At 39.4% G+C, this 23884-nt stretch overlaps 1 protein-coding gene across 8 annotated transcripts in view; it reads left to right on the forward strand.

Annotated features, from left to right (window-relative positions):
* Positions 1-23884, forward strand: part of ERICH2 (glutamate rich 2) — a 46112-nt gene that overhangs the window by 16671 nt on the left and 5557 nt on the right. For 4 of the 8 annotated variants that reach the window (XM_078847959.1, XM_078847963.1, XM_078847964.1 and 1 more), the window contains 5 exons: positions 3653-3742; positions 4831-4925; positions 12662-12849; positions 15758-15815; positions 22859-22930. In XM_078847959.1, the coding sequence (XP_078704085.1) occupies positions 3653-3742; positions 4831-4925; positions 12662-12849; positions 15758-15815; positions 22859-22930 (503 nt within the window). Of the gene's footprint in view, positions 1-3652; positions 3747-4830; positions 4926-12661; positions 12850-15757; positions 15816-22858; positions 22931-23884 lie in introns of all 8 variants that reach the window. The other 4 variants (XM_078847960.1, XM_078847961.1, XM_078847962.1 and 1 more) reach the window with 4 other exon arrangements.

Consider the following 23884-nt stretch of genomic DNA (forward strand, 5'->3'; position numbering starts at 1 on the left):
ACATAAAATTTTCAGAAACTATGAAAACATTTTCTGTTGTGCATACTCTTTTGGTTTGAAAATAATAATAGAATTCATGTATAAACTGAAATTAGTTGATTAAAATTTAATGGAAGATTTATCTAAAAGTCAGATTCTGTATCACTGAAGTCAGCAAGAGCTTTGCTATTAGCCATAATAAGTGCAAGTTCAGGCCGTGAATGATCTCAATTACTTTGAAAATATCAGCCATTATATTTAAGATTCTTATGAGGTTAAGTGAAAACTGTGAAAATTTTTCCAAAATAAGTTACCGTGGCTCTTAGACTGCTTCCATAAAAGTCAACAGAAACCTCCCATCGACTTCAGTGGAACAGGATCACACATCATGACAAGATCCCTTCATCCATGTAAGCAGTCAAAGGGCAGGTGCCACAGTACAGTAAATGATCTAAGATCACATTTTTTTAGAAGTGGTTTCTAAATTTGGATTGTAGACTTTGTACACATGAAAGGGTATGTATGAAAAATTGTGAATATTCTTGTTAAAGGCTGTCTGAAAATTTGTCCCCTGGTGATTATCCATGATTGCTCCAAAATATCCTTCCTTCCTTTATTGTCATGTCCATAAAACTCAGTGTGGAGTGCCAGTTTTTTATCTCATTTACACAAGTGTAAACCTGGAGTAACTCCAAAGACTAAATGGGTCAAACTGTTAAAAGGGAACTCTTGTTCCTGGATATATTCATTTTCATATTTTTGTGCATGCAAACTGTATTTACACATGTAATCTGGTAGGTAGTAGGTAGCTGGACTTTTGACCTCTCAGTTTTCACACAAATATAATTTACCTGGAAATTGTAAAATAATGGAAATACCCATGCAAAATGTACTGGTTTGTGGAAAAGCTTGTAGATGCAATTTTTTTAAAGCCACTTTTTAATACTTGGTCTTAAAATTCTTGCCAAGTGGACTGTTCTTGATGTTATGATACTTCTCTTACCATATGACTCTATAAAATTGCTTTAGTTACTAGGTTTTTTTTCATCGCTGGAATTGGAATAAATTCCATTTGTGACTCTTCCTCTCCCCACCCCCGAACAATCATTATGTAAAATATAACTGCAATTCATTAAAATGTGTATATTAAATATATCACTAAATCAATATTTAAAAAATGGAATATTAATCTCTAGTAAAAGAGTAATTAGGTTGTAAGAATGGGTATTGTCTTTTTTTCTTGCACTGAGCTTTATTACAGGCAAGTAATTGAATGGAGGTATTTATTTTATACGAATATGTAACCCCTAGTTTGTATAATTATGTTGAGACTGTCTCCATATTTTTACTGAAGTTTGAAAACTCTTATTCAGTTAAGGGTCCTCTGTAGCACTTAACACAGTTGGAAGAGTTACCTGTACATTTTCAAAACCCAGTTCACGGATGCTTGTTTCCTGTGTTAGAAAATGTGTATAAAAGATATGAGAACATCTTCCCTGCCATCTGGATATGATCTATTTATTTCTTCTCATTCAGTTCTATGTAGACTTTATCTGGTGAATCTTCTAAAAAGTTATTTTGAAAAGTAATCTTAAATTTATAGAAATACTACATTATAATGGTCTTGGACAATTCAGTGTAAACTGGTTAGTACCTGTAGTAATGATCACAGGCATAGAATTTATTTTAATATTTAATTAAAAGGAGAAAATAGGAGTTAAATGCTATATTGCATTTGATTCATTCCCACTCATGAGAAAGGCCTATTCCTGATCAGTTATGTATAGGCCTTCTTACGTTTTGTATGGTATGAATTTCAAATGTGATTTTTGGATGCCCACTTTAAGACACTTTAAAGGAGTCTGATTTTTCAGAAAGTATTAAACACCTGCCCTTTGAATATCAGACCCCTTTTAAAGAGGCTCAAGTTGGGCACTCAAAATCACTTTTGGAAATTTGGTCTAGATTCTTAAGGAAAAGCATTAGTTAAAGACAACTTCAGGCTAATGATCCAAGGTATATAGGAGATATATCATATACAAAATACGCCAATATGTACTTTGTACAGACAACATATATGTTGCATTTTCTCCATTTGCATGCATTTATTCTAATTTTCTCAAAACTAAGTAATACTTTATTATTTAAATCCAAGAGTATCTTATTCAGTTTAATTCTTGTTTTTAGCTGAATACTGTCTATATCAATATTGTTGAGGAATAGATATTAAACTCCATCTGTCCACGGATTTTTTTGTTGTATTCCATGTCTGAGTAGCTTTATCACCTATGTGAGCTAATGTAATTGGATTTTAAAAGTGTCTGGGATTTTGAAAGGTAATAGGAGCCAAACAAACATTGCCTCAGATTTTGTAACTGGAGAAAATATCTTTTTCCAGTGAACGATCTGTCGTTATTTGTGAAATGGTGTCTACTGGAGTTTCTATTTTCTGAAATAAAAATGAAGATAAATAATTAACTTAGCACCCAGTTAGCTGGCAGCTTCATATATTCACTGACTTGATCATTTTGATGATGATTTGGTTATTTGTGGAGATTATTGATGTTATTGATCTACTTTCAAGACTTCAAATGACATGTTTTGGGGATTTGAAGCTTCAAGATGCAAAAATCAATGTTGAAAATTAATTTCTCTGTGATCTCAACTTTATATTTTTGTGCTTTAGTGTAGAAAGCTACATATGCTCTTTTTGGGAAGCATATTCAGTTCCATAAATCAGTTGTCATTGTCATTCTGAGAGAGTTATTAAAAAGGCATAGTGAATGTTTGTGAGCTGTAAACTAGGGATGTAAATACCGTTTAAAAAGTAAACCGTTTAAATGATGTAAAAATATTTCGTTTAAATAGTAAACCAGCTGGGGCTGCTCTGGCCAGGTGGTGCAGCTGGAGCCACTGGCCTAGGGGTTAACAGTTAAGGCAGGTTAACATTTTACACCCCTACTGTAAACACACAGGGAAGCTGATGATATAGCCAAGAACTGATAATCAATAAATGTGATTTCCACTACTGATTCATTTAATCAGCACATGCCATTAAATAAAATATTCTTTTCATTAACTGCAACATTTAGTATGTGTAGAAGAACAGGGGAATGTTCTCAACATGATGGGGCACTAATCAGGTAAAATTTGTCTTCTGTGGCTTAGGCTAATTGCTAAAGACTGGTCCTTGCGGAGACTGATATGCTGTGGGATGGTAGTCTTGTACCACAAAGATGTGATGATAAAATAATTTACATTTTTAACCATTTTATTGACTGTCAAAGTTTGAAACAGCTGCATCCTGTTCAGCATTTCTTGTACATAAACAGAAATACAGTTATCTCTGTTGTACATAATCTATATAAAGAAAGACATAAATATTCAGGTTAATGATTTGCCTCCAATGGGGGCTAAATTCAGCACTGGGTTTTTATATCACAATATACATTTAAATGAAAGGGAAAAAATAGAAACATGTATTGAAGCCATTGTACAGATCACAGCCTTTTTGTTTGCTTTGGATTTTTGATGGGACAAAGGGCAGATGGGATTAATCTTGGGTAGCCACAAGCTTACAAGTATCAATGGAATGAACATAATTATATTTCAGTTAATGGCAATATTTTATTTGTGTTTCATTATGTGAAAAACCATTTTAATTTAAACCAAGGCAGCATGGATGTGGACCAGAATCTACAAACAGAGTTTATACGCCAACAAAACAAATCTCATTATGTGCAGCTAAATCAACTTTTGAAAAGTAAGTCTTATATCTTTGTAGCTCGTTAGGTGCATTTAAGAAAAATGGGCTATTAAAATATTAACTTTGTGCTTGTTAAATAAATAATTTTAACCCTTTGGATTAATGCTTCAGGCATTGGCCAGTCAGGAGCACTCTGACAGAGGAGGATGGATTTATGGTCACTGGGAGGAAATGCTGGGCTGGAAATCTTGCTAAAATGAGTATCAAATGGCCCTGTGTCTCCCATCACAAGTTAATGACCACTTCCTTGGGCTGGGAACTAACAAGGGGACGTACATCAGAAAAGGGGATGTACATCAGGGCCAGGATGGAAAATTCTAATATGAAGCCTAGGTTGGTTTTGTGTATAGGCAAGACAAAAGCATGCTGGTAGCATGAGCATTGGTTAGGCAGCTCAGATGACTGCAGCCAGCATGGATTGCCAGTGCCTAGCAGGAGCAAGAGCGGGCTGAGCAAATAGTATCCTGAGCTGCCAGAGAATAATCAGAAAACATTAAACAGTGCAGTGCAGTGTAAACACTAAGCAATGTAAAAACATAGCACTGGAAAAGCTACTGACATGGCTACCAAAAAGCCCTGCTATACCAAACCTGAATCAACCTTAATTTTTTTGTTGTAGAACCAAACTGAGCTCCAGGTTGTCCTTGGATTAATTATCTTGAAACAAAATGGCTATAAATTCCCAGGAATCTAAGGCAGTGGAAGGAGACTTCTTGGGATGAGAGATGGAGCTCCTGCTGCTGTGGGGAACCCATGGCAGGAGAGAAATAGTAACTAAATTTACTTTGCTCCCTTTTGTTAATTTATAATTTTGATTAGGAGAATTCTTAATCTCACCATCAATTAAGGAATAAATCTTATGTCTAGAAATATCCATCATGATCTTCAAAAAATGCACAGTCATCCAGCAGGCAAATCACTTTTCCATAAGAAGCAGTTATTAATTATGACAGGATTATCATATCTGGCTTATTATTTTGGTGCTGCTGCTGTACATCTCTGTAAAAATTGGCCTAACCTGGAGATGTTATTTTTAGTCTTTATGATGCTTATTTTTTTTTCTGGAAATCATATCCAACATGTAGATGGGATTCTTCTGCAAAAAGTACAAAAAATAAAAATTCATCTAGGATTCAAGAGACTAATTTAAGATCACCCCACTACATACAAGAAACTACAGGTAAGATTTGCACTTTCTTCACTGAGTTACAGATAGTCTCTTATTCAGCCAGCCACATCCCCAAAAAAATGAGTCTAACAATGGGTAAGGAGTAGACATTATAAAGTGATATTAGTTTCTGTGCTGCATGATTGTGGAAAGAATAGGATTCTTGTAAGGCCTGAATGTGATATCTTAGGCCTTGTTGTGTATCTGGTTTGATGGAGACATTGCCGTGGTTTTGATCAGAGGTTAACTGTCTGACGTGTTTGCCTATAGCTTATACATCTCACTATGGAAACCATCTTTTTTAGTTCTGATATCTCCTGAATTTAGGAGTGGTGGAAGATAATACATTGTAAAATTGCAAAAAGAAAATTTTAGTTTTATCTAAGAAGACTCTAGGGAATATCTACAATGTTCATGGAAGACACTATTCTCAGTTCGGTTGAAAAGGGGCTATAATTTCATGGCTTTGACACAACAGAACAGCTCATGCCATCATAAAGCATGTACAGTATATTATCCGACTTTGTCAGTTCTGAACTTCTAGAATTCTGTTTGCTTCAGTAATATTATATTGCATACAAGAAGATCTGGCCACATGTAAAGTGGTTCTACAAAGGAAACTCCACATTAGGCTGTGCAGATTTTTCTTTTGTTTAATAAATGTCTTCATAGAATATTATATATTATCCTTTCCCTTTTGGAATTAACATTAATTGCACAATAACAGACTGCATTTTTTTATCCCTTGTTTGTTTTAATTTTATAGAATTTTATATGGGTGAGCGATTAAAAATTGATTTACACAAACTACATCATGAAACAAGGATCAGTGAAGCTAGGAGAGATAGCATCAAATCAGAAGTCATTGGTTGTTTGGTTGAAGTGAAATGTCTCTCTGAATCCCTGACAATTCTCCATGCAAATATTTTCTATTCAAAGTTGCCTTTTATTATTTAAAAAAATGTTTTTTGCTTCAGAGATTGGTTTGGGGAAAGTGTAGTAGTCTGAAGCTTAATTTGTAGGTTTTAGACACAGCCCACAATAAGGGTGAATCTCAATCACACTACCCAGAAAGGAGCACTGGTGGCCTTCTGTCTTTGGGAAATGCAGAGGCTGCACCTCTTGCTATTGCTCTTCTTCTTTGGGTGCATCTGTCTTTTCCTCCTGCAGCCAGCTACTCTGTGTTTTTGGGTCAGAGCTCTGAGGAAAGGGACTGATTTCTACTTTGCCTTTAGCCCTCGTCTACACTACAAATTTATGTTGGTATAATTATATCACTCAGGGGTGCAGATTTTACCGACCTAACGCCCACTGTAGATAGTATGTCAACAGGAGGGCTTCTCACATCAGCATAGCAACCGCCTCTTCGGGAGGTGAAGTACCTGTTCCGATGGAAGAAGGTCTCCCGTTGGCGTAGGCAGCATGTTCACAAAGCGCTACAGCTGCGCAGCTGCACCTGCTGCTGCCGCACTGTAACTGTAGACAAGTCTTGATTTAGGGTGGGCAGGGAGGTTATGCGTGTGCGCAATTGCGTATGTATGCATATGCTGTGCACTTGTATCAGGGCCAGGCACAATTTGGCCCAAGGTTTATAAAAAACCAAAATAAACTAATCAAAATCATTAATAAAATACCATATAATGTTAAAGTAATGTTAAGGTTGCATAGTTAGAAATACAAGAAGTCAAGATATGCAAAAGTTAAGATTCCAGCAATGTCACTGTATTAATATTGCTGTTGGGACCCATAACTTTTTCTGGGTTTTTTTTTTGTTTTGTTTTTTTTAAATAAAGGAAAATAATATGGGAAATATTTAAGGTCAATAGGGAATATAAAATACTGTTTCTCCGCATAGTACAGATCTACTCTAGCTCCACTCTAGCAGTAAAAAAGTGTTATAACACAGATACCACTAATTGTGGCATAGAACTATGTGCCAGCGCTATCCTTGTAGGGTATATGGGCCATTAAAAATAGATCCGTCGTCCTGTTCACTAAATGCTAAGGTAGCAATTCAGGTTTTCAGTATAATCCAGAATCAACCAAGAAAATAATACTTAGTGTAATTTTAAGTCTATTTTAAAAAATCTGAAGTAAACCTTACAAAATAGCAACATTCTTTTAATGATTCTTTCAGTGGAGTTAACATCCTGTTCGCATTGTCCTCTGTAAATTACAAGCTGTTTCACTTTCTGCTCAGGTTCTGCATGCCTCATTTTTTGACTGCACATAGCGGACAGTAAGCAGGCTTTTTATTGTGTGGTTACACAGAATGGGAACATAGGATGCAAAAAAATAGATTTAAAAAACTTCATTTCTAATCTCTATTTCTAATGAAATACTGTCTGCTCAGATGTATGCAGTTAGTTCAAAGAGACCTATAAAAGATGTTTTTGTAGAAAGTTACAAGGCACTAAAGTAGCCTGAAATAAACTTTGTAAAGGAGTAAAATTAGAAATCAAGAGTAGAAATCTCTAGTTTATAATGGGAACTGTTTTATAATATTAACTATAGCTGTTGCTACCAGTGCAACTGATGTAATATAAAAACTAAACAAAGTGAAATCAGTTACTAGTAATTGTAACCTATTCCTGCCATTCTTGTCATCAGCCAACCAGTCATTGGGTGGTACTTTGTCAGAATGTTGCCTTCCTTTCAAAGCCATATTGTACACATAACTCAGTTGGTCTGATCAAAAATAAAATATATTAAGGAGAGAGAGAAAATCCAGTTTAACTCCAAAGAAACAGCCTGCATAACATACTTATTCTTAATTTCTAAATAACATAGGTAGGTACAATTAAGGACATTACATTTTATGCACAACATATCCTCTCTGGTGATCTTGTCTCTTTCTCCTCTGCTGCTTTTGCTGAGCAGCTTGGCAATGAAACTGTCTTTCCGCTCCAGGTAACTGTCATCCATTCTTCCTTCCTCCTCAGGTATCTCCAATCCCCCAAGTTTTAGTCAGTGATGCTTTTGATGTTCAAAGGTGTTAGCCTGTTCATCAATCCCAGACATGCAAACAAAGATGTTTACAGACATCCCTTTTGAGGGCAAATGACACATTCTTATAGGATGTCCTATATATTTTAAAGACATTCACTATTATAATAGTTGCCCTTGTGTAAACAAGTTTGGGTTTCTGTTTATGCTACTGTTACACTTATTTTTCCAAATGTTCCTTTGAAAGTATAGCCGCACAGCACATGACTCTTAGCCTACATATGCATCCTCATCAGCTCTCACGTGATTGTTGTTGGAAGAAGTCATTTTGGTATGATAATTTGACTTCTTTCAAATGTGTCTGACAGAAAGTGTTAACCTTGAAAACTGCTCACTGTTTACCTGTTAGAGTTCTTAGTCTTAAAGTTCCTTTTTACCAGCATTTCAATTCCATAATATTAATAATTGACATAGTATTTAGCACAGTTTTACTGCCCTTTAAGGGAATCTTGGTGATTAATATACAATTGCTCTGCCAGCACTTACACTCCATTTTATGAGCTAGCATATGATGTCATAGTTAAGTCAAGGCTAGTTAATAAAGAACTGAGTTGATGCAAACCTGAAACTCTTTAAAATCTGGCAAGAAGACTACTGATAGATTCTATGGAGCTGCAGTCAGCAATAGAAACTGGGATAGTTGGTGAGCTAACCCCAGGATAAAGTCTAAGAGATCTTGTTCTGTCTTGGGGCCTGAGCCAAAGTCCTCTGACGTCAACAGATTCCTATTAACTTCAATAGGCTTTGGATCAGACCCTAAAAGCATTCCCAGACAAGCTAGTTCTGCCCTTCAGTGGCTCTATGCAACAACTATATGAATGTTATTGAGGCATTTTAATGTCTGTGATCTTAGATTATATTAAACTGACTTTTAAAGACATTCTAGATTCCCCCCCTCCCCAACCCACCCCCTCGTGGTTTCACTACAGGGCAGAATTGAGGCATTTCCATAACTTAACATGTTTGGCTTTCTTTTAAATTTAACTTTTAACCCTGAATTTCCTGGATTTACAACAATTGGGTTGGGAATAATTACAACATCCTTTAGTGTATTTTACCCTAAATTACTGATATATACTCTCCTCATCTACTTAATATAATTTTTTAGGAATGTCTGTTTTTGTTTTTTAAATTCCATACATTAACTCCAACCAAGAAACTCAAAGATAATGCTATGTGATACTTCATATCTTCAAATCATTAGACTTACCAGCTTTAAATATTTTTTTTAACAATTTTAACTTTTTATAGCCAGATGCACTAGTATGTCCTGATTGTGTTACTCTAGTCTGCAGTCGTATGATACAGTCAGAGCATCCTGGTCAGTCAAACTGCCTACAGCTGCTTTGTTTCACCAGAATAGCTCAAAGCAAGTGGGGAATTACATCCCAGTTTCCCTCTTCTTCCTATCCTCCAAATTCTCCCTCCTCCTCTACTTCCCTAGGTTCCCCTGCACATGTGTGCACACCCCATTTCTCCCTCTCTCCCTTCTATACCCCTGCTTACATGTGTGCCTGCTTGCACACAGACATGGTTCCCTTTTCACTCCTGCCCTCTTGCTGGGTAGATCTTGAAAAGGCATCAGCAGATCTCCCAAGCCTTGTACCCAGAACTGTGCCATCTAGCCCTGGTCAGAAGCCTGACTAGTGTGTAAGTTCATTACCCAGTCCACCCCTCCCTCGATGTGGAGAGGACACACACTAGCTTTTGTAAACTGAGCTGAGATTTCCCAAGCACTTCTACCAAAACACACTTTTAGATAAAATATAAAACAGATTTGTGAACTACAGAAAGATAGATAGATTTTAAGTGAGTATAAGTGGTAGGCATGAAAGGTACCAAAGACAATAAAAGGTAAGCATGCAGTCTAAATTTTGAATCTTATTAGACTGAGCAGTATTTGAATCAAGCAGTTTTTCTTACGCCACTGGATGTTGCAGGTTGGTTTACAGTACTTAATACAAAGCTTTGTATGAAATATCACAACAATATATGAATGATGAATATGGGGATTACAGGGTGCTATTTTGAGGTACAGTGTATCACAGGGGGAAATGACCATTAATACTAAAATAAAACATTTTTTCAAATGTAGCCTACACACAGTAAAGATTTCAGTAAATAAACCACAGGGAAATTTTGAAAAAGTGCATTATTCTCTTCATAAGATCATTTGGGACAAAAAGTCTAGCAGCAGGTGCTGAATTTCTTATCTTTAAATTTAATTTAAATTTAAATTTTAAATTTAATTTAATCAAAGGAATGTAAATTAATTCTATAATCAAAGAGTAAGTGCTGGTAATTTTGGTTAGGATACACAATTTTGTATATACGTAAGCAGTTGAATTTCTGATTTAAGTGCAAAACAGCTCAGCCTTAATAATGGAGCTGCAACTGGCACCTCCATAACAGAGTATTGGTATTCATTAACTTTATGAATTCCATGGTTTTTTTCCAATTAGAAGTTGTCTTTTCTTCAACTTTCATTTTTCTTCCTTATTACTTTGTTCAGTGACACCTGCTGTTAGCTAGATTGCTCTATAGGAGAACCTCTTAAGGATAAAATTGGTACAATTGATATCCCTCTAAGACTGTCTTTCTGTAAAACAAAAATATACTGCATTTTTGGCTTCCAGCAGATCGAACATTGTTATAGGCACCATCAGTACAATGACTCTTCTTTCAGAATATTTAGCTGAAAGAATGGTGTTACAGCTGAGGTAAAATTTTCTTACCAGAACCCATACTGCTTTTATGATCCTGATTCAGAGCCCACTGAAGTCAGAGTCTTTGCATTGATTTCAACAGGCCGTGTGTTTGTATATGTTTCTGCACTTTGTTAATTTGAAATCTCAGAAAACTTTATCAGACCTTCTTACCACAATTTCATAGAACTTCTCAAACACATTAGCTTGTAGTTCGTGTATTTAAGAGGAGAGATTTGGCTGAAGAAGGGCATATACTGCAAGCTGGCACAATCCAAGCTTTGCCACCTAGTTCTGCCAGTAGCTCATGTCTGCTTATTTCAATCTTGGGACTTTGCAGGAAAGGCTATCAGCTGGACTCCATCAGGTCGTGGTTCAATGATGTGAACAAAAACCCACTAGGACTGAGCCGAGACCAGCAACCTTTATTGACCTCTCACTGATTTTCAACTCAAGATTAGGCACTAATCTGTGTGTTCATTTCAACATATAGTCCTATATATGAGACCTGAGAAATAAATTCCCTCGTTAGTGAATAAGTCCTTCTATAATAATTTCATTCACATTGCACATGCATATAGATGTACTTATTTGAATGTGCATTCAATCACAATTCTTATTTTCTTTTCATTCTAAAGCACCTATGTGTTCAGCCAGTAGATCATTTGATTAACTGGATATTCTAATACCTCTTGGGAAAAAGAGATATCATCTCATGCATTTAAGCCTCTGTGGACTGTTGCATTGTATTTGTGCTGGAAGAGAGCTTTTATCTTTAATAATAATAATAATTAATAATAAAAACACCCTACACACCATGGCGTTTCAGACCAAGACAGCAGCTTCTTCAAAATTGCCAGCCAGGCTGTATACTCCTCTTCACTTCTTCACTAGAGGAATGGCATTGTAAATTTACTAATGCTTTATAATACTTAAAAGTGACAGAGCAGGTTTCTTCTTGGTTGGGTTTTGTTAGGCAAGTCCAAGAAATGCTAGTCTGCAGTTTGAGGTATTAGGTATTACTCATATATGACATGGCAGCAATTTTAAATACTCAAAATGTACTCATGGGAAAACCTTTACAAATATAATGAAGAAGAAATTAAATGAAATAATAAATACTTAATGTACTGTTATGATTGAGAATATAAGTGCAACAAAAGTTAGGAAGGTGAGAGTTATGGTTCCCAAAGCAACTATTACTTTCTCAAATTTTGCATTCTTTTTCAGGTAAAGTAGTTATTCTTTAGTGCTTTCAAAGACCTGTAAGACACTCATTCTGTAAAACAAAAATATACTGCCTTTTGGCTCCAAGCAGATCAAACGTTGTTATAAGTACCATCAGTACAATTACTCTTCTTTCAGAATATTTAGCTGAAAGAATGGTATTACAGCTGAGTTTCTGTAATATAACAAGTTTTAAAATGGAGTTCCAGTCATGACATGTTACATTCAGCAGGCCTAATCCTTCCCTGAGGGATGTACCATACAATTCTTATTTTCTTCAGTGGTAATTTTCCTAGTGTATATGAGGGCACAGTTGAGCTCAGTAATGTAAGCATGAATTTGTGTGGGGGGGTGGAGGGTGAGAAAACCTGGATTTGTGCTGGAAATGGCCCAACCTGATGATCACTTTAGATAAGCTATTACCAGCAGGACAGTGGGGCGGGAGGAGGTATTGTTTCATATTCTCTGTGTATATATAAAGTCTGCTGCAGTTTCCACGGTATGCATCCGATGAAGTGAGCTGTAGCTCACGAAAGCTCATGCTCAAATAAATTGGTTAGTCTCTAAGGTGCCACAAGTACTCCTTTTCTTTTTGCGAATACAGACTAACACGGCTGTTACTCTGAAACCTGTCATTAACTTTTCTGTTTATCTTCTTACATCAAAAATATTTTTCAACTGTATGCAAAAGCACCTTGTCAGTGAATCTCATTAACTAATTAATGCTGATGAATTGAACACATAAAATGCTCTGTAAGTGCTAAGTATTATTTATTTTTATTGTTGATATAATATTCATTTTGAATTTAGACAATAAAGAGAAAAATTCCAGAAATGTAGAAAAGCCAGCAAATAATGAACTCAGCACTGAATTTCAGACAAATAGTATTGATGACCATAATATTGATGAGCAGCTGTCAGAAACGACAGATGACGACGAAAGCAGCAGTGAAAATGAAGATAGAAAAAGAAATGCACCAATAGAGTTGCTGGGAGAGGTAAATTTCACTCCCTGCCCCTGCCTCTCCGAACAGTGTGAACATAGACTGAGGGACCCATGTACTCTGCAGCACAGTGGGACTCAATTCTGTAGCAAACACTCCATAATTCTGCCAAATTCTGCATCAGTGTTGATTTATTGTATCTGTCATGTGCAAACATGCTTGCGACCATGTTTCAAAATTGAAAATACTCATTGATGCACAATTCATCAGTGATTATTTTCAGCAATGACTATTTTTTAATCTTTTGTTTTGTCCTTCAGATGACCCAGCTCTGTGGGCTTTAGTGGTTACAATGTTGTCTGGGTGTCTCAGCTCCGAATCTCTTTTCCCTTCATCATGCATGCCATCAAAAGTGGGGAGCTTATTGTGAGATTCAGTGGTTCATCTGAGTTCAACAGGCCTCTATTCTTTAGGCAGTCTAGCTGCCCAGCCTGAATTTATGGTTTTCTCCCTGCTCCCTGGCCACAAACTGGTCTCTAGCCCTTGCTCCCTGAACCTGTCTTGTCTTTTCTGTAGAATAGTGATACACTATAATCAATTAATTCCCCCTTGTGGATAAAGATGCAGAGTAAGAGGCAGCTTTGGGCAAGTCCCAGCAGGACAAGATGACAAAAGAACACAAGATGCTAGGCATCTGGCTACAGCAAAATAGTAAACTCTGAACAAAAATACTGAATTCTGTGGTATCTTGGAAAGATGCCAAAGCCCACAGCTGCACAATCAGAGTCCCTGGAGCCCTGAGTGAAATGACTGGGGCCATTCACATCTCTCAGAATTATTGTTTTCATGCTTGTAGACTCAGATGGCCACCATTCACACTTGGCTTACATTTTTTAGGTTTGCATACCCATAAGGGCTAGAAACTTAATTTTTTAATAGAATCCTAAACCACACTTGTGCAGCAAGGGGTGAATTCTATGGCAAGTTCTGCAGTTGTGGAATACTTGGGGCTCTGCGACTGGCACTGTAATGCTAAATACTCTGTTGAAAACTAGTATTTTTATGCATGTACTATGCAAACAAAATCTTTGCTGACACTCAAAAACAACTTTTCAAAAAATATTCCTGTGTGAAAGATGTTTGCTTGTATTTAGTTGTTTGAAGAGGGAAAACAGTTCAGTCAGCTTTGTATGATGGCTTCTCTTCTAAGCACTGCAAGAGATCCTGAGTGCCCACTGTGTGTTTAATATTCAGTTGGAGTACGCAGGGTATATGGAAAAGAGTTTTTTTTTCCTTCCTGTTACCTAGACTTGAATATCAAAATGTTTGTGAAATGGTAAATGGTATTATTTTTTTTCAGCTAATTGGTTGTGTTTGCTCAACATCCAGTGCTTCCTTTTATTTTTTTTAAAACGAAGCATGAGATGTGTAGTGTTGCTGTCAAATGCCCCAATGGAGCAAAGTACTTAAGCATATGCTTATATCCCATTGATTTCATTAAGAGTTAAGTATGTGTTTTAAAGTTAAGACTCTGCTGTCATTGTGATACTAATACGCTTACAGGTAAAATGACAGTGCAGTAAGAAACGCTCTGGAATAAGATTTTTGCATGGCAAGCTGAAGAAAACCTTACTCAGCTCCTCTTTTGCGGGACTGACTATCTTTGCAGTCGCCGACAAAGCTTTATTAGTTGCTATTGAGTGTACAAAAGGTGGGAAGGGTCAGAGACTTAAATCTAGATCGTATGTTGTAGGAGAGACATGAGCAAAGCTCAAAGTAGTGTAGGTCTAGGCTCTGCCTATTATGAACATAGCTCCAAGAATTTAAAGAGAACTGTTGACTTTAACAACTCCCAAACTGTCTACTTGACTTCAAATGAAAGAATAGTGATAATATTCATTATTAAAACAACAGCCAGCAGTTACCACACAGTGCTGTCTGAGATACTCTATTGTCTAAGGAGAGAAAATGATGATACCTCAGATAACTTTTAGCCAATGTTGATTTTGGGGGGGGGGATTTTTTGGATTTTTTTAGTGGTGACCATTGTATTTATCATATTTGCTTATGTGATAATTAGTTTTTAACATCCTGTCATTAATTATATAAGTAGATTCCTATACTGCTTTTAACCATTGTCTCACTATTCCAATAATGCCACCTCAAACATCAGTTAAATGGGTCTGTTGTGGATTTCCATTTGTTAGTTTAGTATTACTGCTTTTAGGTCATTGAGATCTTTATGGATCTATGTTTGAGTTTGGGGTTTTTCCCCCTCCTACTTGATAGCAATGAATGATAGCATGTTTGAGATCCAAGACTGTTCCATCTGATGCCAAAAGTAAACTGTGGACCCAACAGGTGTTGTCAGGGCTTGATTCAAGACCTTTGTCCACACTGTGCCATACTGACAGTGAAGCCTTGTGTTATTTACTCTTGTCAAATACATATCTCAGTGCTATTAATTTTTACCTTATGTGAGCACAGGTGTTACTTAGGATACCTGTTGTAAAAAAATAATCAGTTCTCACATCAAACTTAGGCCACAATCCTGAAGACACTTAAGAGTGTGCATGACTTTACTCATGTGAGTAGTTCCACTGGAGTCAATTGGATTACTCATTTGTAAAGCAACACATGTACCAAGTTGTTTCCAGAGTAACTTGGCTGTGTGCTTAGGGTAACACAATTACACAGAAATATAGTCCTCAATTCTAAGATGTAGTAGCTGTGATGGAGTTTGTACAAGTCGTGGTGGGACTAGCAGTTGTTCACTGTCCCCTGGTGGATCTACTTAGAACAATAGAAAAATTCTGCACTTTATAGCTGTTGGAAAATTGATCAAAGTTCTCACTAAAGTATTTTTATATAAAAACTGACCAAACTTGGAACTAATTCTCAAAGCGTGCACATCAACAGTTTTCTATATTAACTTTCATACTAAACCATATTGTTCTTTTAGTTCCTGAAAGCAATTATGGATCAAGACTACAGTCTCTCAAAGAAACTTTGTCAGATGAGTAAGTATATATATATAAAACTTCTTTACATTTCACCTGTTTCATTTTATTATTTCTCCTCATGTCTATTTCTTAATTGCTGATAAATCCTTAGTCACCTTGAACGATTGGTCCATCAGCCCTAAAAGAGAGAGAGCCAATCACAACATGTCATTCATGTTGTTCTAGCCATTCCTTCGGCCACCCGCTGGCTAGGCTTTCAGTGGCACCAGACACCTGATTAGCATAGCACACTACAGCCTGGAACCCCTGAGCCCAAGCAATCCACCAGCCTCAGCCTCCGCAGTAGCTGGGATTACAGGCATGCACCACTGTGCCTGCTGCTGATAAATAAATTTCTTAGTTGTTCAGGTGGCTTTCATTTTGGATTTGGCTTACATAAAATTTCTCTGTTTTCAGTAAGATGTGCCAGCTTCCTACATAAAAAATAATTCTTCTCCAGGCAGGAGAGAATTCTGATGAAACTTCAAAGCATCCCTACTCTGCTACATTCTCTCTCTATCCACGAAACTGTAACCTTGTGGAATTCCCAGAGACAGATTTCCACATAGTTGGAATGAAGGAAGGAACGTGCTACGAAGCTAGCGCTCTCCCTTCCACCTGGATCTGTAGCTGCAGGCTTATGAAAGGTGTCTGAAGCATAGAGACCATAATACCGTATGGAAGCATAGTAGCAATAAGTAATTATGAGCATTGCAAAGATTTTTTTCTAAGTATTAATTAATTCTGCCACATAGCATCCCTATGTAGTAGACAGGTAGTGTAGTTCTAGAGAGGAGTAAACTGATGCATAGAGAGATTAAATGACTCGCTTGAGGACACAGTGAGTCAGTGTCAGAACCATTTATAGAACCTAGGAATCTTGACTTCCAGTTCCCTATTTTATCTTCTAGCCAGACTATACACTTCTCCAGCCAAAATGGGGAAGGTAGTATTGCAAGTTACTGCAGACCAAATGGGGTGAAATTTTAGGAAACTAAGTCTAGCAAAGACAAGACCAGTAATAAATTAACAAATAGTGAAATTATGACACCACAGTTGACAGTTGCTTAATAGTCAAGTAATTGAGGGAGGGGTTGGATTAACACCCATTTAACTTCAATAGCTAATGGACATTTTGGAGAAAGGATGTCTTTGTTAAAGAGTCAGGCCTTGTCTACACTACAGAGTTTTGTAGACGCAAGTTATGCTGACAGAAACTGGTATAATTACATCACTTGTGCATGTTCACACAACTCTCCTTCTATTGACGGAGCAAAAAAGGGGAAGAAGGAGGATCCTGGGAACTACAGGCCAGTCAGCCTCACCTCAGTCCCCGGAAAAATCATGGAGCAGGTCCTCAAAGAATCAATCCTGAAGCACTTACATGAGAGGAAAGTGATCAGGAACAGTCAGCATGGACTCACCAAGGGAAGGTCATGCCTGACTAATCTAATCGCCTTCTATGATGAGATTACTGGTTCTGTGGATGAAGGGAAAGCAGTGGATGTATTGTTTCTTGACTTTAGCAAAGCTTTTGACACGGTCTCCCACAGTATTCTTGTCAGCAAATTAAAGAAGTACGGGCTGGATGAATGCACTATAAGGTGGGTAGAAAGTTGGCTAGATTGTCGGGCTCAACAGGTAGTGATCAATGGCTCCATGTCTAGTTGGCAGCCGGTGTCAAGTGGAGTGCCCCAAGGGTCGGTCCTGGGGCCGGTTTTGTTCAATATCTTCATAAATGATCTGGAGGATGGTGTGGATTGCACTCTCAGCAAATTTGCGGATGATACTAAACTGGGAGGAGTGGTTGATATGCTGGAGGGCAGGGATAGGATACAGAGGGACCTAGACAAATTGGAGGATTGGGCCAAAAGAAATCTGATGAGGTTCAATAAGGATAAGTGCGGTGTCCTGCACTTAGGACGGAAGAACCCAATGCACAGCTACAGACTAGGGACCGAATGGCTAGGCAGCAGTTCTGCGGAAAAGGACCTAGGGGTGACAGTGGATGAGAAGCTGGATATGAGTCAGCAGTGTGCCCTTGTTGCCAAGAAGGCCAATGGCATTTTGGGATGTATAAGTAGGGGCATAGCGAGCAGATCGAGGGACGTGATCGTCCCCCTCTATTCGACATTGGTGAGGCCTCATCTGGAGTACTGTGTCCAGTTTTGGGCCCCACACTACAAGAAGGATGTGGATAAATTGGAGAGAATCCAGCGAAGGGCAACAAAAATGATTAGGGGTCTGGAACACATGACTTATGAGGAGAGGCTGAGGGAACTGGGATTGTTTAGTCTGCAGAAGAGAAGAATGAGGGGGGATTTGATAGCTGCTTTCAACTACCTGAGAGGTGGTTCCAGAGAGGATGGTTCTAGACTATCCTCAGTGGTAGAAGAGGACAGGACAAGGAGTAATGGTCTCAAGTTGCAGTGGGGGAGGTTTAGGTTGGATATTAGGAAAAACTTTTTCACTAGGAGGGTGGTGAAACACTGGAATGCGTTACCTAGGGAGGTGGTAAAATCTCCTTCCTTAGAAGTTTTTAAGGTCAGGCTTGACAAAGCCCTGGCTGGGATGATTTAACTGGGAATTGGTCCTGCTTTGAGCAGGGGGTTGGACTAGATGACCTCCTGAGGTCCCTTCCAACCCTGATATTCTATGATTCTATGTCCACACTTGGTGGTCTAGCATCGACAGTGAGAGCAGTGCACTATGGGTAGCTACCCTACTGTGCTACTCGCCACCTTCTGCAGCTAGAAGTTGTGGGAAGGCAGATTGGATCGCAGTGCATCATGCGTGTGGGCTCAATATCCCATGATGCAATTCTTTCCATCCCAGCATTCCATGGGCTTCCGACTGCATTTCGCAGCATTTTTCAACAGCCCGTTTACTGTGTGCCCGCCATCTTTGGTTGAAAGCATGTATCCCACACTGCTCTTTACTGTTGTAGTCACTGTTATGAACACCTCGGAATGATCATGCAGTATATCATAAGCTCCCAATTTGAACAGGAATCGGAGTTGCCTGATCTGTGTGCGCCCTGGAAAAAAAACAACACAAGATTACTGTGGACATTCACGGAGCAGCTAAACACATTGAACTGTCACTTTTGGGCTCGGGAAACCAGCATTGACTGATGGGATCGCATACTTATGCAGGTTTGGGATGACGAGCAATGGCTGCCAACTTTTATATGCGGAAAGCCACCTTCCTAGAACTGTGTGCAGAGCTTGCCCCAGCACACCAAAATGAGAGCTGTCCTCTCAGTAGAGAAGCGAGTGGCAATCGCTGTGTGGAAGCTGGTGACTCTGGACTGCTACCAATTGGTCGCAAATCAGTTTGGAGTGGGGAAGTCCATCGTTGGGGCAGCGTTAATGCAAGTATGCAGGGTCATTAATTGCATCCTCCTATGAAGGACTGACACTCTTGGAAATGTGCATGAAATATTGGATGGCTTTGCGGCAATGGGATTCCCTAACTGCGGAGGGGTGATAGATAGCATGCATATTCCAATTTTGACCTGGACCAACTTGCAGTGGAGTACATCAGTAGAAAGGGGTACTTCTCTATGGTACTGCAGGCGCTTGTGGATCACCCTAAGCACAGTGAGTTTCACTGACATCAACACGGGGTGGTCCAGGAAGATGCATAATGCAGACATCTTCAGGAACACTGGCCTATACAGAAAGCTGCAAGCAGGGACTTTCTTTCCCGACCAGAAGATTCAAGTGGGGGATGTTGAAATGCCCATAGTGATCCTGGGAGACCCAATGTACTCCTTACTCCTGTAGCTCATAAATTCTTACACGGGGCATCTGGACAGCAACAAGGAGCCCTTCAACAATAGGCTGAGCAGGTGCAGAGTGACCATAGAATGTGCCTTTGGCAGATTAAAAGCGCACTGGCACTGCCTTTATGGCAGATTAGACCTAAATGAGGAAAATATTCTCATGGTCATAGCAACCTGCTGCGCACTCCATAATATATGTGAGTCTAAGGGTGAAAAGATTCCCCCAAGCGTGGAGCACAGAGGCGGATCAGCTGGCTGCAGAATTTGAGCAGCCAGATACGAGGGCTATTAGAGGGGCACAACAGGGGGCTATTCGAATCAGGGACACTTCAAGGCAACATTTTGACAATGAGCATCAGTAATGTCTTTGTATACAGTGGTCATGCTGTATTATCTTGCCTCCTTGCATTAAAGTTGTGATGATTCCTGACCAGGATTTGTAGTCAGCAAATGATCAAATTGCCGCTATGTATTTCTATCAGCCGCAACCACTATGTGCGGGACAGTTTGCTTTTATTAAATAACAATTAACACACACAAAAGGATTGCTGGGAAGGGAGATAAGAGTGCAGGGCAGTATATGCTTTCCTAGCTGTGTGTAACTCCAGCTATCATTTTGGAAGCTGTCTGAAGGGGTGGAGTGAATGAGGTACTGAGACATTCTGAGAAGTTGTAAGGACTGTGTGGAAGGAGTTTGGGGGGTCATGGAAAGCAGTTCTGTATTGGCTATGGGTGGGGAGGGCAAGCATGCATCTGTTCTGCCTGGAGCGTGATTAGGGACATCAACATCTCTGTTTGCTCCTCCTTCAATTTTGTCATCTGCTCCTGGCCCTTTACAATTTGTTTCTTGCTCTCCTTTCTGTGCTGCCTTTCTATTTTAAATTTTTCCTTCAGGGTCTCTCTCCACTCCCCTCTTTTTTGACCTCTGAAGATTGAAGCACCTCCTGTAACATGTCCTCCTTGATGCACTGTAGTCACTTCATTTTCCGGCAGATGTGCTCTGCCAGTGTGTAGGGGGTTGCCTTGAAGGCCACATCTGCAGAAGTACAAGAAACAATACACAGAAGCATGATTGTTAGTTCATGCACAACATTGAATCATTATAGTAAAATATACCTCTTTTCACATATGAATCACTTTCTCACTGTCCCTTGGCAAGCACACATCTCGGGAAACACCCTAAACATGGTGAGTTTGGTCCAGGGAGGGAGGGTGGTTCTGGATGTTGAAGATGGGGCAAAGGGTCTAGGTTTTTTTAAGGGAATAAGTGCGGAAGAGTATTGCAAATTCTGCCCCAGTTTTCCACAAGCGGAGATCACTGAAGCCAATCTCTCACTCCTGAGGGTATGCAAGGGTGCATCTCCTGCATGCTTGCAGGTTCAGACCCGGTCCCTAAGCTGCTCATCCATGTGCTGCTTTGGTCCCTGCTCAAGGAATTGCCGATTGGTGCATGAAAGTTTCCTACAATGTGGGAAGGAACAAAGCAGCTCTGCCAAGGAACTTTCAGCAGAGGTTTGCCAAGTACCTCCAGGAAAGTTTCCTAGAGTTCTTGCAGGAGGATTCTCATGAAATCTCGGTGTGCATTAACACACTGTTTCGCTGCACTACTTAGCTGCACAAGATAATGTGGAGCACATGCAAACACAGCTAGTCTTGTAGATTTCTATCCCTTCACCCACTTTTAGAATATTCAGAGCAAAGGACAGCTCTACCTCATATAACCGAGCAGCATTAACTCAAAAAGATCACTTACTAAGACTATCCTCTACTGCATCATGTGCGCCAGAGACTGGCTGCCAGGACTGCTAGACCCCTCAGGAGTGGAAAATAGGTCCTGACTCACTGTGCCACTGGACAACCCTGGCGTGTGCTCCACGTCGTCCTCCATCTTGACCTCCTCATCCATAACTTTGTCCACGGGGTCGAGTCCCCTGTCCACTGCCTCCAGCCCCACTGAAGTATCCACAGGGCTGTTGGCAGTGGAGGTGGTGTCATTGCCGAGAATGGCATCCATTTCCTTATAGAAGCAGCAGGACTGCGGCGCAGCACCGGAGTGATGATTTGCCTCTCTTGCCTTCTGGTACACCTACCTCATCTCCTTTATCTTCGCTCGGCAATGCTGCATGTCCTGTTGTAGCACTTCTCCAACAAGCCACAAAAAGTCTGTCCATAGGTATCGAAGTTCCTGTGGCTGGAGTGGAGCTTGGACTGCACAACCTCTTCTCCTCACACTGCCAGAAAATACAACAGCTCAGGTGTGGTCCAAGCAGGAGAGTGTTTGCTGTGTAGCGCCGCCATGGTCAGCTGTATACGCTGAGCAAACAGGAAGTGGAATTTCAAACATTCCTGGGCCTATGGGGTGGATGCCTGTGTATCTAGGTGCAAGGGAGTGGAGTTTGAACTGCTGACCAGAGCTGTCAGGATGGGCATTGTGGGATACCTCATGGAGGCCAATTGGAGTGACATAACCAACTGCGGTGTCTTCACTGACGCTTTGTCGATATAACTTTGCCCCAAAAAGCTCTCTCTCATCAAGGTGGTTTTATTTGGTGGCAAAGCAAGGGAGTTTTGTCAGCAGAAGGAGCATTCCAGTGTGCACACTTCCACTGTTTTGTCTACAAAAGGCAGCTTAATAATAATTTTGTGTGTTTACCTATTCATTTTTAAATGTGAATGAATTTAGTTCCCAGAAAAGTAAGGGACTAATAGTACTGATATGTGATATGAATGTGATATAGTGTGGCAAAGTGCTGTTTTAACAGGGATCAGTGAATAAATGTTTCCTGTAGGTTTCCATACAGTAACTGTGTATTTGTGGTTCCAGATTAGATTTCACTAATTTTTCAATAGATTAGGTTTTATAAATATTTTTTCCCTTGTGGCATCACTACAGGGCTCAGTAAAGGCATCCAAACAATATTAACTCAGCATCTTCATTCCTGAACATGTTTGGGTTTATTTTATGTTTAACTTTATATCTGAATTTCTTGGGTTTGTTATGCCTATTTCTTGTATCATTAATACATTTTTGTAAGTTACATATTTACTGATATGTACTCTCAAAGTTAACTCCATCTTAATATAGTATTTCATGAGGAAATATAAATACAAATAACTGAGACATCATTGTTTGCATTTTAAGTCTCTGAAATCAAAATTATGCCACTATCTGACAGCATACACTTTAACAATATGCCTTGAAACTGTTCAGCAGTCTGTCAGTTGCTATTGTCACCATACAGAATTATTAACGTATCCTGTTGTCAAATTTCAGTTCTAATATATGAACCAGAAAATACTGAGGCCAAGCAGTTTCTTCCACTTCTTGAAGAAAAGTTGCTGATAGGTAAGTTTGAGAACAGTAACTAGGTGTTGGAGAAGCGTTCATGCTTTTCACAAGTAAACAATATTTGGGACTGCTGTAACTGCATGGACCCTATTTTATTTTTAAAAACTATAGGGTGAGAAATATTTTTATCACTTTTGTGTTTAATGTGTCTTAAGTGTAATATATTAGGCCAGTGGTTCTCAAACAGGGGTCTGGGGCCCCCTGTGGGGGGGTGCAAGCAGACTTCAGGGGGTCCACCAAGCATGGCTGGTGTTAGACTCAATAGGGCCAAGGGCAGAAAGCTGACGCCCTTCATGGGGCTGAAACCTGGGGCCCCAAGTCCCACCATCCAGGGCTGAAGCCAAAGCCTAAGCAGTGGAGTGCCTAAGCAACTTAGCTTTGTGGGTCCCCCTGTGACATGGGGCCCTGAAAGGGCTGGCTCCAGGCACCAGCTTTCCAAGCAGGTGCTTGGGGCAGCATTTAGAACGGGGCGGCAGTCCGTGTCCCGTGGCAGCAGTTCGTCGGCAGCTCCACTGCTGTTGCGGTGGCGGCAATTCGGCGGCAACTGCTTGGGGCTGCAAAATTGGTAGAGCCGCCCCTGGGCAATTGCTCTGCTTACTACCCACTAACGTGTGCCCTGGCTTTTACATGCAGAAAAAATGTGTGCCAGTTGTTGTGGCACAGGTGGGCTGTGGAGTTTTTATAGCATGTTGGGAGGGCCCCTCAGAAGGAAAAAGGTTGAGAACCCCTGCATTAGGCTATAAAATCACATTAAGCAACCATTTCCTAACTGTCAATGTTCAATTTCAAGCACTAATACTGTCTTTCAGTATATTAGGATATCCTTACTGTAGACATTTGAGTTGACTTAAACAGAGAGTCATGTCTGGGAATCACATTTGCTCAGAAAATGCATACTAGACTGAAAAATGGTAATCCCCTTGTACAAAATCCTTTGCAGAGGCATAGGAG

This window comes from Lepidochelys kempii, chromosome 11 (assembly GCF_965140285.1).
Source record: "Lepidochelys kempii isolate rLepKem1 chromosome 11, rLepKem1.hap1, whole genome shotgun sequence".
In the NCBI taxonomy this organism is placed as follows: Eukaryota; Metazoa; Chordata; order Testudines; family Cheloniidae; genus Lepidochelys; species Lepidochelys kempii.